The sequence below is a fragment of the Anopheles stephensi genome, chromosome 2 (genome assembly GCF_013141755.1).
Source record: "Anopheles stephensi strain Indian chromosome 2, UCI_ANSTEP_V1.0, whole genome shotgun sequence".
Taxonomy (NCBI): domain Eukaryota; kingdom Metazoa; phylum Arthropoda; class Insecta; order Diptera; family Culicidae; genus Anopheles; species Anopheles stephensi.
This window is the reverse complement of record NC_050202.1, coordinates 34,504,772-34,517,430: the sequence shown is the minus strand read 5'-3', so window position 1 is coordinate 34,517,430 and position 12,659 is coordinate 34,504,772. Positions and strand designations below refer to the sequence as shown.

The following is a 12,659-nucleotide window of genomic DNA, read 5'->3' as shown; positions in this document are numbered from 1 at the left end:
ATTATTCTATTAAAACATAGGAAGAGGCGATCAGGGAAGCAGAGAATACACTCTTATACCATAGAAGTTTGAAGAAAAAATATGGTAGTAAATATTAAAGAAAGTTTTAAATTTATTGTCATAATTTGAAAGTAAGTTTTTACTTTACAGTTTTTCGTTTAGATGATTCATGGGAAGTCCTTTTTAATGAAAAGTAAATTAAATTCAACAGTCAAACAATAGTAGTGTCTCAGACACAAAATATGTTGAAACATCTTTCGGTTATTTATAATATAGTAAATCAATCATTTGAACTGTTTGCAGAATTGTTGGTAAGGTTAAGAGAGCCATCTATTTGCACTTTATTTTATTGGACTATCATAGCACATAGTTTCACACCAACGTTGTTTTGTGGGTCGCACAAAGAGTTGGGTAGTCATGTATGATGAGTTTAGTGGACGTACGATACGACTCGCTGGTAAACCTCAACCCAAGTTGGGCTAGCAACACAGGTGTTTGGATCACCGAAACCACACGTAGACAGCTCGGCGATAAAGATGAAATTATCCGGGCATCGTTGGATTGTGGGCTGACCCAAGACGCAGATCACGTACTGCGTGCAATCGTTTGGATGTTCGAGCATTCCCACGGTAACACCCCGACATATGTCGTTCGGCACGTTGACATCTAGTGGCGGACGCGTTGGTGCAACCGTAGATGTCGGGGGTCGATCCGTACTATTGCCATTCGATCCGGATTCCCAACACTTGACGTTGTCCGGATGGTCGCACACTTCTCGCTCCCAGTCGAAATGGGTTCCGTGCGGTTGGCAGGTGATTTCCTCGAAGATTGCTTCATCCTCACAGATGAAGAAATTGCTGCAGTTTCGCGACGGTGCCAGAGATCCGTCCGGACGGCCGGCACACATGTCACTTTCCCAGCACAGCACATTCTCAGGATAGTCGCACACTTCACGCTGAGGATCGAACAGAGTGCCAGCCGGCGCGCACGTTACCTCTTCGTTTTCCAGCTCGTTCATGCAGATAATAAAGTTGGAGCACGATTCCGCCGGAATGAGCGTTCCATTGGCCCGGCCCGTGCACCGGTTTTCCTGGCTGTAGCACGTCACAAACTCCGGATGATCACACACCTGGCGTTGTGTGATCAAAGAGCGTGCCCTCCGGAACACAGGCAATCTCCCGCTCACTGCCACCTTCACAGCGGATGAAGTTGGCACAGTTGGGCGCCGGGAAAAGGCTTCCCTCCGGTACGCTATCGCACCGATTGCGATTGATCGGGGGCCGTCCGGTGGATACCCATGGTGGGCGCCCGGTGGACACCCATGGTGGGCGTCCGTTTTCGTTTGATTCACTTGACGAGGACGAAGACGACGAAGAAGAGGACGAGGACGATTTTTGCAATGAGACGCTGACTAGGCAGCACAGCGTAAACGCCAGTATGGTCCAAAGTTTGTTCATCTTCACCCTTTTCCCTATATCACTGTTCCAGTTTAACCCTGATATTAATGAGGAACAGCATACACTCACGGTCCTATATAAGAAAAACGGCACGAAACGCATCGGTCGATCGTGGCGGCGTGGTTATTTATCAGAGGCAGAGATTAGGGGCAGTGATATATGACCCAGGAGAAACATATCGATTGACGGACGCGTAAAACACAAGAACCGTAATCCAGTGTAACGGTCACTGCAGAGTGGCAATCTGATTAGATATACATAGAAGCAGACTTTTAAACAGTGTCTGTAAGAAATGTAGTTGGTTATGCTGTAGAAAGTGTAATAACTTATTGGAATATTGGTTTACAAAAATTACATATGCATAGTGGTAAGAAGAGTCAGAAGAACACTGCTGTAAGGAATTGACTTTAATCCGATGTTCGTTAAATCAGTTCGCATAGTACATTGAATACTTGCAATCAACAACACATGACGTCACAGAAACAGAATGTTGGCTGGATGGTTGCGTTGTTATCGGGATTTTATTTATTGGTTGGCTGGCGATACGACGAAAGCGGTTCAGACGAGACGGTTTAACTGTTTCCTGGAACTCGATGTAAAGGTCTGTTGCTTAATCTGGTGATTCTGGTGGTGACGTAGAAGATAGCTTGGGCGATCAAACAATCGCTAGAAGCTCGCCACTGGAATGCGTAAAACAGTACACACCGGACACCAGTGCAGGAGGAACGCCTCGCGATTGTTAGAGTATCACGACACAAGATTGTACCTTGTGGCAATCGGTCGACACATGCGCTGGTAAGGTAAATCGATAGCATTGTTCACCAAACAGGACCCCATGCGTACTATTAAGGTGATGAAGTACTAGCTGCACATTCCACATTTTCGGGATCGTCACATACGCCCGACTGCGGATTGAACCACAATCCGCTCGGGCAGGTGTTTGGGTAAGCGACACCTTGATAGCAGGAGTAATAGCGTTCGCAAAGCGTATTGCTAGGAATCAGGGAGGAATCCGGCTGCCCGTAGCATATGTCTAGTGGATCCACTGTTGGAGGCGTTGGCACAGGGGTGGAAGTTGCCTGCTCACGATCACACTCCATATCGTATCGCGTTCCACAGCGCTGTAGAGTTTCGTCAAACCAGTAAAACAGCGGACAAGAGAGACGATACGCAATCTGATCGATACACTGGTAGTACCACTGGCAAGAGTCAGCGCTAGCTAAGTAGCGATAGTTGGGTACTCCGTCACATAAAGGTGATGGATCAGGGGCGGGCGCTTCTGGCAGTGTCGGCGGCTCGGCAAGATCACATTCCGATTCGTCTTTCGGTACACAGCGTTGGTGCTGCATCGAGAACCATTCACCGTTCGGGCAGATCTGTGGATAGGCGTTTCCACCGATGCAGCTGTAGTAGAGGTAGCACGCGTTTGGACTCGGAATGTAGCTCAGGTCTGGCACTGCTTGACAACGATCATCGTCCGCCAAGACGGACACCTGGGACACCAGTAAGAGCGGCAGTACAACCCTCAATAACGACCACATCGTACTTAACTTCACCTGCACTAAACAGATCCACTATCATTGGATGCCTATTTTATACACCGCCCGTGTCCTTGGTGGCCAATAAACCTCCAAAAGGAAGCGGCTCCGATAAGCCACAACCGGGATGGGCTGTTTATGTCGGGTCATAATGTGAGAGCAACATTTATTGAAAACATTCATAGGACAATGAATGATGGTTGAGTTTACAGGTGCCGAAAATTAGGCGGCAGCCTTCGGAGCCCGCACATTGCACACCACGTTCTCCGGCAGGTCGCAGAGCATCGTTTCCGGGTTGAAGAACAGCCCGCCGAGACAATTGCTCGGATACGCGCCCTCATTGAAGCAGATGTAGAAGCGGCTGCAGTCGTCAAGGCTCGGCACGTACGTTCCGTTGGGTAGTCCGTTGCACTGCTGGTTACCGGCCTCCGGTGGTCCGGTAGGTGGAACGGTTGGAGGGATAGTTGGGGTAGGGGGTGGAGTCGGAGGCGTGGGCACATTGCAGACCGCATTGGCTGGTGAAACGCACTCGCGCGAGACTTGATCGAACCACAAGCCGGGTGGACAGTACAGGATGTATCCGATGCTTCCCGAGCACACGTAGTATGCTTCGCAGCGCTGAGGACTGGGCACGTATTCACCGTCTTCCGAGTCGACGCACACGTTGGGGGTCGGTGTGGTCGGTGGTCCGTTCGGGCAGAAGACATCGATCGGATTACCACAGGCTTGCGTCTCCTGGTCGAACCATGTACCGTCGGGGCACAGGGTCGGGAAAGCGGTACCTTCCACGCACACATAGTACTGATTGCAGAACTGTGGGTTGATAACCATTTCACCGTCGTCTACGTTGCTGCAAATGCCTGGCGTCGGTCCTGGAGTCGACCCGGGCAAACCGGGGTTACTGCACTGTGCCTCCTCCTCCGGGATGCAGTCCTGCGTGGTTTCGTCGAAGAAGAATCCATTGCGACAGATCATCGGGAAGGGTGTACCGTTGAGGCAGTAGTAGAACAGCTGGCAAAACTGTGGGCTTTGAACGTAGGAAAAGTTGGGCCGTCCAAAGCAAAGGTTTGGCTCGGATGGACCAGGAGGCGCGGTAGGCGTTGGCGTCGGTTCCTCTATGTCGCACTCGACCTCGAACCGATTGCCACAACGGCCAAGCTCAATGCTGAACCAGTATCCGCGCGGGCAGGAGAGGCGATACGCGAAATTGTCTATGCATTGGTAGTAGAATTGGCACGAAGTGTTGCTCGGAAGGTAGGTGAAGTCGGGCAAATCCTCACACTCTGGGGACGGTGGTCTTGGTGGTGCTTCCGGGAGTTCTGGTGCCGGTTCGATGTCACAGTCGGCTTCGTCCTGAGGCACGCAGCGCTGCAACTCCATCGAGAACCAGAGATCTTCGGGACACGTGTATCCGTACGCCTGTCCATCGATGCAGGCGTAGTACAAGTAGCACGCTTGCGGGCTCCTCACGTAAGTGAGGTTAGGTACGCCGATACAGATCTCATTGTAAGCCTGGACGGAGCCCACCAGCAGCAGGCATCCAAGGATAGTCGTCGCCAACGCTGCACATGAAACATGGGTAACAGTTAAACTCAGTTCTAGTTTATGGATCATTTTGCACTACAACACCCCGGGTTGACATTATCACTTCCTTACCTTTCATTATCCAAGCACTTTGCTTTTATTCATTCAACGATGTACCATTTATCGTTTATATAGGAAAGCTTTCGGCAGACAATTGTGCGGCATCAGGGAGGTGCACGTTTCAGGTCGATCGCTTGATGCGAGTTATCTGTTATCTGCCAAAGCAAATTGATGGTACTTCCGACCGAACTGACCAGCTTTATGGTGGATGTGCCCATGAGGACAACCCAACGGCGTGAAGATAATTCAGGAAGGAAGTTGTAAAATGTCCAATGCCGCCACACGCGATACACTCGGCCTGCTTTGAAACTGACCCAGCGGCATATTCTTTCCAATTCGATACTCATTACGCGTTACGAAACGCGGCACAATTATAGCAGTGCATCAGTGACAATGATTAGACAAAACGGTTCGGTAATATGTCGCTGCTTCAGTTATTTCACGGGATGACCCTGTGGACAGGTGTTGTTGTCCAGCGAGAGTAGTGGTTGGAAAAAGACGATGTTAACTATGGTGTGACAGAGGTGTCAGTTCTACTCAGTAACAGGGTTGTGGATTGTTAGCACGCCTATGGAAGCGGTGTAACGAGTTTTACCATAGAAAGGGGATTATTTTTCCAACTAAATTATGTGTAATAACTTTGCGCGATATTAACAGATTCTCAAAATTACCAGGATAATAAACGTTACTAGTTGACAGAGCTACTACAATTGCTATCTATTCAGTGCAGAATTCTATCAAACTTGACGGGTTTTCATCCACGTTTTTGTGGTTATAAAACATTTTTTAAAGGGGTGGTCCGGTGGCCAAGGGAGGTAACGGCGCCGCTCTTCACAGGGCAGGACCGGGGTTCAATTCCCATCCAGATTGCCTCCCCGTACGTAGGGCTGATTACTTTACTACGGATAAAATTAAGTCACAGAAAGTCAGAAATGGCAGACCGAGACCTCTCGAGGTAGTAGTGCAAAGGAAGAAGAAAAAGAAAGTATTTTTTAATGAAATTATAATTGATTTATTCAAGTGGTGATTACTGTTATTAATATATTTGTTACACATTTTCTAAGAAAACTTACTTTTACAATTCCTTCGTATTGCTGAACGTAGATTTCTAGTTACGCAACCAAGGGCGAATGGTTAATCATGTGCTACAGTCATTATTTTCTATTTAAGGGGAAAAATTGTGAACGCTTAGAGGAAGAATAATTTAAGTTAAGAGAACAATAGTTTTTTTACATCTTAGAATGGAATATGTTAAAGCATCTAAAATATGAGTGAAGAGGTTCATTGTTGCAATTAACAGTGTGACGCTTTTTCAAAGTCAGGGTATCTCTAGGACGAGGGTATCGTGAAGGAACATATAAATAGGCAGAGAAGGTCTTAAGCATCAACGCCAACAGGTGTCGACGTGATTCATACGTCGGCATAATTGAAGAACCAAATCTGTGTTTGTGGGCGACTCGAGTAGATTGTCTTAGAATACATTCAATCCTAGTGGAACTCTCGGTAAAAATGGACCCCAAACGACATAGGCATACTCCAATATAAAATACACAAGGCTACAACAGTACAGTGTTCGAAGACAGCCTGTGTTCCTAAACTCACCAGTAATCCGAATGATGAAGTCTTTATGACATTGATGAGTGCTGCATGTTATCGAGTGTAACACTCTAGCCACGAATGGAACTTACACGGATATGGTAAGTTTGAGAAAAAAGAATAGTTAAATAAAATACAGCGACGGCATTTTTGTGCTTAACCAAACATGTTCTTGGTTAAACATGTTTGGGTCGTCAAACTTTTTCCAGGAAACTCGGTGCAGAGGTGCATTTCTCCAACCACGGTTGCATCTGAACTTCAACAGATTCGGTACTACCTGATCCAGACAACGAGCTCACTGTGCCTCGTGCCAAATGGGTCGCTGACAAGCACCTTCCTGATAATATCTTTATCTTCAAACGGCTCAGTGGTTAATAGTCTTTCTCCACACGCTTTGCTGCCAGAGCTAAACAACGTAGCTCAAGGACATCCTGTTGGAATGTCTAGGAATAGGCAGAATGAAACGCTGTGTTCTGGATTTAAAGATATCAGCAGTACATACATCTTGTTCAACACTCCAATCAATCCAACCAAGAGAAGAATCGAAACTGTGGAGATTTCGTAGCTCTTTAACATTGTCGCAAGTGGCTGCGGTCAAACAATAAATAACCTTTAGGTGTTTATTCTAGGTTGCGGCATAATAGCAACAAATTAGGCTTTGAACGGTGAGAAGATAATCACTTGGTGAAGATTCCTTAAACAACATGACTTCCTTGGTACAACCGTACATCATTTCTTGAACAGTTTTTTTTTATTACCTGCGTAATAAGCAAAGTGTATGTTAAATCTGAAAATATTTTATCAAAAGGACTCACTTGCGATGTGCCAAATGAAAAGAATTAGCACTCATGATTGTTTTTAAATGCCGATCGATCTTTACACTAGCAAGATCGCCTGACGATCGTCCCAAATTCAAATTTAAAATAGGCAAAATAGACACGCAATGCTCTATAAAGCCGAAACCAATCCATGGCTTAAGTATATTTCAATGAACAGGCGCACAACGAATAAAAAATCTCCTCCAGCTTGCTGGCTATTTCTTCGCACACACAGCCTTAGTGGGAAGATCGCACTGGGCCGTTTTGCTGTTCCACAGGGAGTTGCTCGGACAGCTCATCAGGATCGGTTGCAGCCCAATGCAGATGTAGTACTGGCTGCAGTCGTTGTAGTTGGGGTAAAATATTTCACTGCCGTAACAATCTACCGAAAGGGAAATGGGAAAGCCGTAGGGCAGTGTTTAGTTTGTAGATTATGCGCTGGCGCATCCGAATCAGCATTTCCCTTACCCGGAGTGCTTGATATCGTCGTTGTTTCTGCGGATGGGGTCGACGTTTCCGGTGCTGCTGGATTGGGCAGATTGGTGCAGTCGGTGTTTTCGGGAAAGTCGCACTGGTTGGTGGCCGTGTTCCAGTACACGCCATGTCCGCAGCTGTGCAGGATCAGCTTACCGTAGGCGCAAATGTAGTAGCTCTCGCAGGCGGACGGATGGGCGATGAAGCTGAACTCGTCCGGTGTGCAAAACGGGTACGGGTTCGCGGGTGGGTAGAACGGTGGAGCGGTAGTGATCATTGGTCGTGGTGCCGTGGTTGGACGAATAGTCGGTAGGGAAGTCACCACAACGGGCAGCCGGGATGTTGGTGGCGCTGTAGGCGCGGTGGGAATGTAGGGTGGCTGAGTTGTTGGTGGTGCGGTGGGAGCAGTAGGTATGCTGGGGAATCCTGTGCTGGTTTGCAGAGTAATCGTTTGTGCTGGTGTCGGAGCAGTCGGAATGGGCGGCTTAAAGGATGTCGTGCTGACAGGCGTTGGAGCGGTCGGAATGGGTGATGAGGTAGTGGATTGGGCTACAACAGCCGACGACGGAGGCAGCGAAGGTGTTTGTCCGCATTTGACGAAGGAAGCCCAGTTGCAAACCATCGCGTAAGGGTCAAACAGGGTGCCGAAGGCGCAGTGTTGAATTTTCTGTACATTGTATTCGCAAACGATGTATGCAGCACAGTCGTCGGTGACGGGCAGCTTCTGCCCATTTGGCATTGCTAGACAAATCTGGAAAGAATTATTTTATCATTAACAGGCATCGAACGCTAAGCAAACGTTCTGTTTTTACTCACATTATCGGAAATGAATCTAGCCGATGCAGAACCAACCATAAGCCCAATTAGGGCCATTAGGCCGAGGGCTAACCGGAAACCAACAGGTAACAATGAAGTGAGTAAAACATGTTATTTTTTTATTCATAAAGAACGGCCTGGCCGTATTGCTTAGTGAAACATGTTATTAATAAAGGGAAAAAAATAACACTCTCACAATATACCTTGCATTTTTACGTCTCCTGTCGAAAGAAACAGCTCTGGCACTACTGATTGCGGGATTCGGTGGCTAACTAAACTCAACGACCAATTTCTGTCGCCCACTGCAAGGGAGGTATATTTATACGTTTAAGCGATTGAATGATAGTCGCTGAAACGTAACTCATGTTTTGGATGCTTGTTGTTTCAGATGTTTTCTGTATCTTAATGACCATCATGAGTTTCGGTGGGCTTTTCGGGCGCGATACAGTGCGAACTGTGCATAGGGAAGGAGATAGACACAGTGAGTCAAAGCTGGGAAGAAGAAAGGAAACGAACTAGAAACGTTTACTCGCTTTCTTTTCGTTGGTTTATTTTATTGTCATTAAAATGGTTGGGCTAAATTTGTTAAGAATTATAATTATTTATAAATAATTATTTATAGCTATTTGTCGTATTTATATGCTCCTTATGGTGGATGAATTCTGAGCCAATCAGATGCGGGCGTGATTACAATTCTCCTGCACAAAAATGCGTTTCACATCACGTTCGATACATGTCCATTGCAATCAAGATCAGCATTTCATAGGCCCTCTACAAAAAAGTTGGCCAGACGACGACCTTCTTGTTTTTTATCCTTGGCACTACAACCTCAAAAGGTCTGTCGGCCTGCTATTTTGTGGCTTTCTGTGGCTTGATTTTACGCGTAGTAAAGCAATCAGTCCAGTAATGAAGCGGTCCCGTGGCCGAGGCGAATGCGGCGCCGTTCTTCACACAGCAGGACCGGGGTTCAATTCCCATCCAGAGCGCCATCCCGTCTCCGCTTCAATCTTGCGTAAATCAACTACATAGTTTGAAAAGTTCTTCGGATGCCTTGCCTACTTTCAGGAGACTAGACTTTCAGAAGTTTTATAGTTAATGTTATCAGCATACAGCAAGCAGCAGTTGTCAGGCAGAAGAGTTTATGTAAAGAAGAATCAGCAATGGTCCCAAGTAGCAGGACTGGGGTTGTCTTGAAATTCATGAGCTGTCTAGAAATGCGCGAAAAGGTTAATCATGCTCGGTGCGACTCGTTGTCGTATTCGTCAAACGCCTTTTTTAACGTTCATGGTATTTGCTGATACGCTCCAAACAGACGCAAGACGATAGCAAATTATGAATGGAATGCTACCCATACAGAAAGAAGGTTAAATTGTACGCTCATATGCTTGTCTAAGCGTATGTTTGTTGGTGCACTGTCTGATTAATCACAGCAATTTTGTATCTGAAAAGATCATCTATTTTGGTGCGATATGGCGTCATTCATACGCAACTGATTAGACGTTAGTTTAGCGTAGGATAGTCGAATCTCAATGGTTGGTTGCGAGAACAGTTGCCTTACAACAGCTTGTGAACTTGTGAAATGAATGTCAATAAACTAGATTTTATTTATTTAAATGTATTACAAACGATAGTAATTATGAAACTAAACGAAAATAATATAAAATTACAATAAAGTATACATATAGTATACTCCTATTGAGACTGAGCATATGATGTACCAGTGCAGAATGGAGAAGCATATTTATTTCCAAGAGCTGTTTGACACCCCTAGTATTCGGCTTTGCACAGATTTAACAATGGATTGTCGACTGGTTTTGTGATAGCGGGTTGTAGAGGGAATACGAATGATTAAGCCATTACATCGACAAGATTCCCATGTCAACGAGGTAAAACCACCATCAATCTCAGACTGATCTGAAATCGATAAGATAGCTACTGCACAATCCAGCGCACTATAAAACACGATCGATGTGGCCAATTCCGGACACTGTGTCTAATCCTCATTGTCGTGCTTAAAAGATGATTCACGAAGCGAGTAAGTATCGAAGAATTGGAAGCAAGGTACAGAAAGTTAACTGAAACCCTTCGATTTCTTGCAACCAGAATTTCGTGTACTGGGGCTCGTTGCCCTGTTGGCCATAGTCGGTTGTGCCACGGCACAAACCACCGTGGATCCCTGCGTGGAAGCGGGAAAAACGGACGGATTTCTACCCCACCCAACCAACTGCTCGCTGTACTTTGCCTGCTACGGCAACAAGGGCTACGAACAGGCCTGTCCCGATGGCAAGTTTTTCGATCCGGTGAAAATTGTGTGCGATGTGCCGGAAAAGGTTCAGTGCCAGATTAACAATTGTCCACCGGAAGGCATCGAATATCTGCCAATGCCCGGCTCGTGCGATCAGTACATCATTTGCATTGGTGGAGTGGCATTCAATCAAACCTGCGACACGGGTCTCTTTTTCGACCCAGTGCTCGGAGAGTGTAATTATGCGAATTTAACCGATTGCGTAGTGAATCCCTGCGGACCACCAGCAGTTCCGCCCGTGCTGGAAATTCATCCGAATCCTGCCAACTGTTCGCAGTACATTATTTGCGTGGAAGGTGAAGCGAATATACGAGACTGTGCTTCTGGTCTGTTCTTCGATGTGGTGGCTGAAAAATGCACGGTGGATGGTGTATGCACTGTAAGTATGAAAAGCAGACCGGGAATCTCGGGTGCTTGCTCTCCCCGGATGTACGTCTGTAATCCAAAGTTATCAACCCCTTACCACATCTAGGTCGAGACTCCGACGGAGATTCCTGCCAGCATGAATGAAGCGGAACTGGACTTCTGGTAGACGGTATTTGGTAGCACAATGAGCTTAATCTTTACGAATGGTGTGGATAAGCAAATAAAGGTAGATAGATACCTTGGCTGCCTCATAATAGTGACGCAAAATAAAACAGTTTAATCTAACTGAAACGTCTGAAACGTGTTTACCATTTTTGGGGGATGATGGGCCGCTATATAAGTGAATTTGGGGCGAAAGAAATCTTTAATCTCGATCGTTGTTTTGCGTGTGCCTACCTAAAGATTGACCTCTCGTGTTCAGAGTGCTTTGGTCTGAAAACCCTGAAAGATGACAAATATGAGTAAGTTTGAGTGTTTCCGTTTGTGATTCTTATTAATATGTTCATGGTCCCTTAAATCTAGCTCATCTTATGCTGCTGATGGCACTAATGCTTGGTGCGTGTGCTGCTCAAACGCCACCGGTTTGCGACAGTACAGTCACTTCTTACCATGCCGATCCCACGAACTGCAGTCAGTACTACACCTGCTATCAGGGTAAAGCCATACTACAGACCTGCCCGGATCAGAAATATTTCGATTCCACCAGATCGCTGTGTGACATTCCCGAAATGGTGACCTGCAACGTAGGCCCCTGCCAGGGAAACACCGGACTGCTGTCAGTGTCGATTCCGAATGTGTGTACCGCCTATACGCTGTGTGTCGGAGAAACACCGTTCAATAGGACGTGTGCTGACGGTACGCTATTTGACGAGACTTTCGGAGACTGCGTTTTGGCCGGGGATAGTTCGTGCGTGGAGAATCCTTGCCTTACGGTTGATCCGGCCACAGCCGTACCGACCACGTTCTATCCGGTGTTGAACTCCTGCCAGAAGTACATTATCTGCGATAAGCTGACTCCAGTGGTGCGTACCTGTGCCGGAACTACCGTGTTCAGTCGCACCATTTCGAAGTGTGTCGCGCCCACGGATTATGTGTGCCCACCAGGGACTGCCCCGGCATGAATTGGACATAAAATGAGATACACTGAGATGCTCGTTGCTAAAGTTTCAGTTTTGAGTAGTTTTAAAAGAGCTGCAGTTTAAAGCGTCCGAAACTGTAACGTAACTACAGAGCACCGAATTGCATCCCGAAGGAAAGGATTATAAATATTTTATTTCCAAGGTTAATGTGTTAACAAGGTTGTTCAGAGAGTTAATGCAATGATTTGAAAGTTTTGTCTACGATCGTGGTGATATGTTAGAAAGCTCTCAAGAAAAGATCAAACTATTGTTCTCGGGCTTAGAACAGAGTGTAAGTTATTCAGAAGATACCTCAAAAACACAAAGCTTATCCGTTAAATGTGTTAAATAAATAAATAAACTAGTTAAATGATGTGTTCAGTCCCTTTTACTTTGCAAAGCTATCACTGGGAAGAATTTTCCTTGGCAAGGAAACGCCATCATGGGCCCTAGTTCCACCAACAAATTTATTTATTTATTTTCTAATGTATTCCCAATCATTTAACCTCGTACAGAGTATTTGATTC

At 46.2% G+C, this 12,659-nt stretch overlaps 5 protein-coding genes and 1 pseudogene across 5 annotated transcripts; 2 read left to right on the top strand and 4 right to left on the bottom strand.

Moving 5' to 3' along the window:
- Window positions 1-287: 287 nt before the first annotated feature.
- On the bottom strand, window positions 288-1,521 carry LOC118508069 (annotated as a pseudogene).
- Window positions 1,522-1,841: 320 nt separating this feature from the next.
- LOC118508074 (peritrophin-1-like) lies at window positions 1,842-3,129 on the bottom strand. The gene has a single exon (XM_036047538.1). The coding sequence runs from the start codon at window positions 2,996-2,998 to the stop codon at window positions 2,303-2,305; it is 696 nt and encodes a 231-aa protein (XP_035903431.1). The 5' UTR covers window positions 2,999-3,129; the 3' UTR covers window positions 1,842-2,302.
- A 5-nt stretch (window positions 3,130-3,134) lies between these two features.
- Window positions 3,135-4,799, bottom strand: LOC118508067 (peritrophin-48-like). The gene is made up of 2 exons (XM_036047524.1): window positions 4,652-4,799; window positions 3,135-4,557 (listed from the first exon to the last, which is right to left on the bottom strand). The coding sequence occupies exons 1-2, from the start codon at window positions 4,656-4,658 to the stop codon at window positions 3,218-3,220; spliced, it is 1,347 nt and encodes a 448-aa protein (XP_035903417.1). The 5' UTR covers window positions 4,659-4,799; the 3' UTR covers window positions 3,135-3,217.
- A 2,380-nt stretch (window positions 4,800-7,179) lies between these two features.
- Window positions 7,180-8,632, bottom strand: LOC118508071 (mucin-2-like). Its single transcript, XM_036047534.1, has 4 exons — window positions 8,547-8,632; window positions 8,344-8,411; window positions 7,522-8,278; window positions 7,180-7,435 (listed from the first exon to the last, which is right to left on the bottom strand). The coding sequence occupies exons 1-4, from the start codon at window positions 8,551-8,553 to the stop codon at window positions 7,269-7,271; spliced, it is 999 nt and encodes a 332-aa protein (XP_035903427.1). The 5' UTR covers window positions 8,554-8,632; the 3' UTR covers window positions 7,180-7,268.
- A 1,603-nt stretch (window positions 8,633-10,235) lies between these two features.
- Window positions 10,236-11,309, top strand: LOC118508075 (peritrophin-1-like). The gene is made up of 3 exons (XM_036047539.1): window positions 10,236-10,378; window positions 10,447-11,027; window positions 11,121-11,309. The coding sequence occupies exons 1-3, from the start codon at window positions 10,363-10,365 to the stop codon at window positions 11,178-11,180; spliced, it is 657 nt and encodes a 218-aa protein (XP_035903432.1). The 5' UTR covers window positions 10,236-10,362; the 3' UTR covers window positions 11,181-11,309.
- Window positions 11,310-11,354: 45 nt separating this feature from the next.
- LOC118508077 (peritrophin-44-like) lies at window positions 11,355-12,354 on the top strand. Its single transcript, XM_036047541.1, has 2 exons — window positions 11,355-11,475; window positions 11,537-12,354. The coding sequence occupies exons 1-2, from the start codon at window positions 11,463-11,465 to the stop codon at window positions 12,133-12,135; spliced, it is 612 nt and encodes a 203-aa protein (XP_035903434.1). The 5' UTR covers window positions 11,355-11,462; the 3' UTR covers window positions 12,136-12,354.
- Window positions 12,355-12,659: the final 305 nt, after the last annotated feature.

Bases quoted from the DNA above. Each gene is read 5' to 3' on its own strand.
- LOC118508075 (XM_036047539.1), top strand. The intron at 11,028-11,120 runs GTAAGTATGAAA...TACCACATCTAG, and splicing joins CGGTGGATGGTGTATGCACT to GTCGAGACTCCGACGGAGAT.
- LOC118508071 (XM_036047534.1), bottom strand. The intron at 8,279-8,343 runs GTGAGTAAAAAC...AATTCTTTCCAG, and splicing joins CTAGATTCATTTCCGATAAT to ATTTGTCTAGCAATGCCAAA. The intron at 7,436-7,521 runs GTAAGGGAAATG...CCCTTTCGGTAG, and splicing joins GACGATATCAAGCACTCCGG to ATTGTTACGGCAGTGAAATA.
- LOC118508074 (XM_036047538.1), bottom strand. From the start codon at position 2,998: ATGTGGTCGTTATTGAGGGTTGTACTGCCGCTCTTACTGGTGTCCCAG.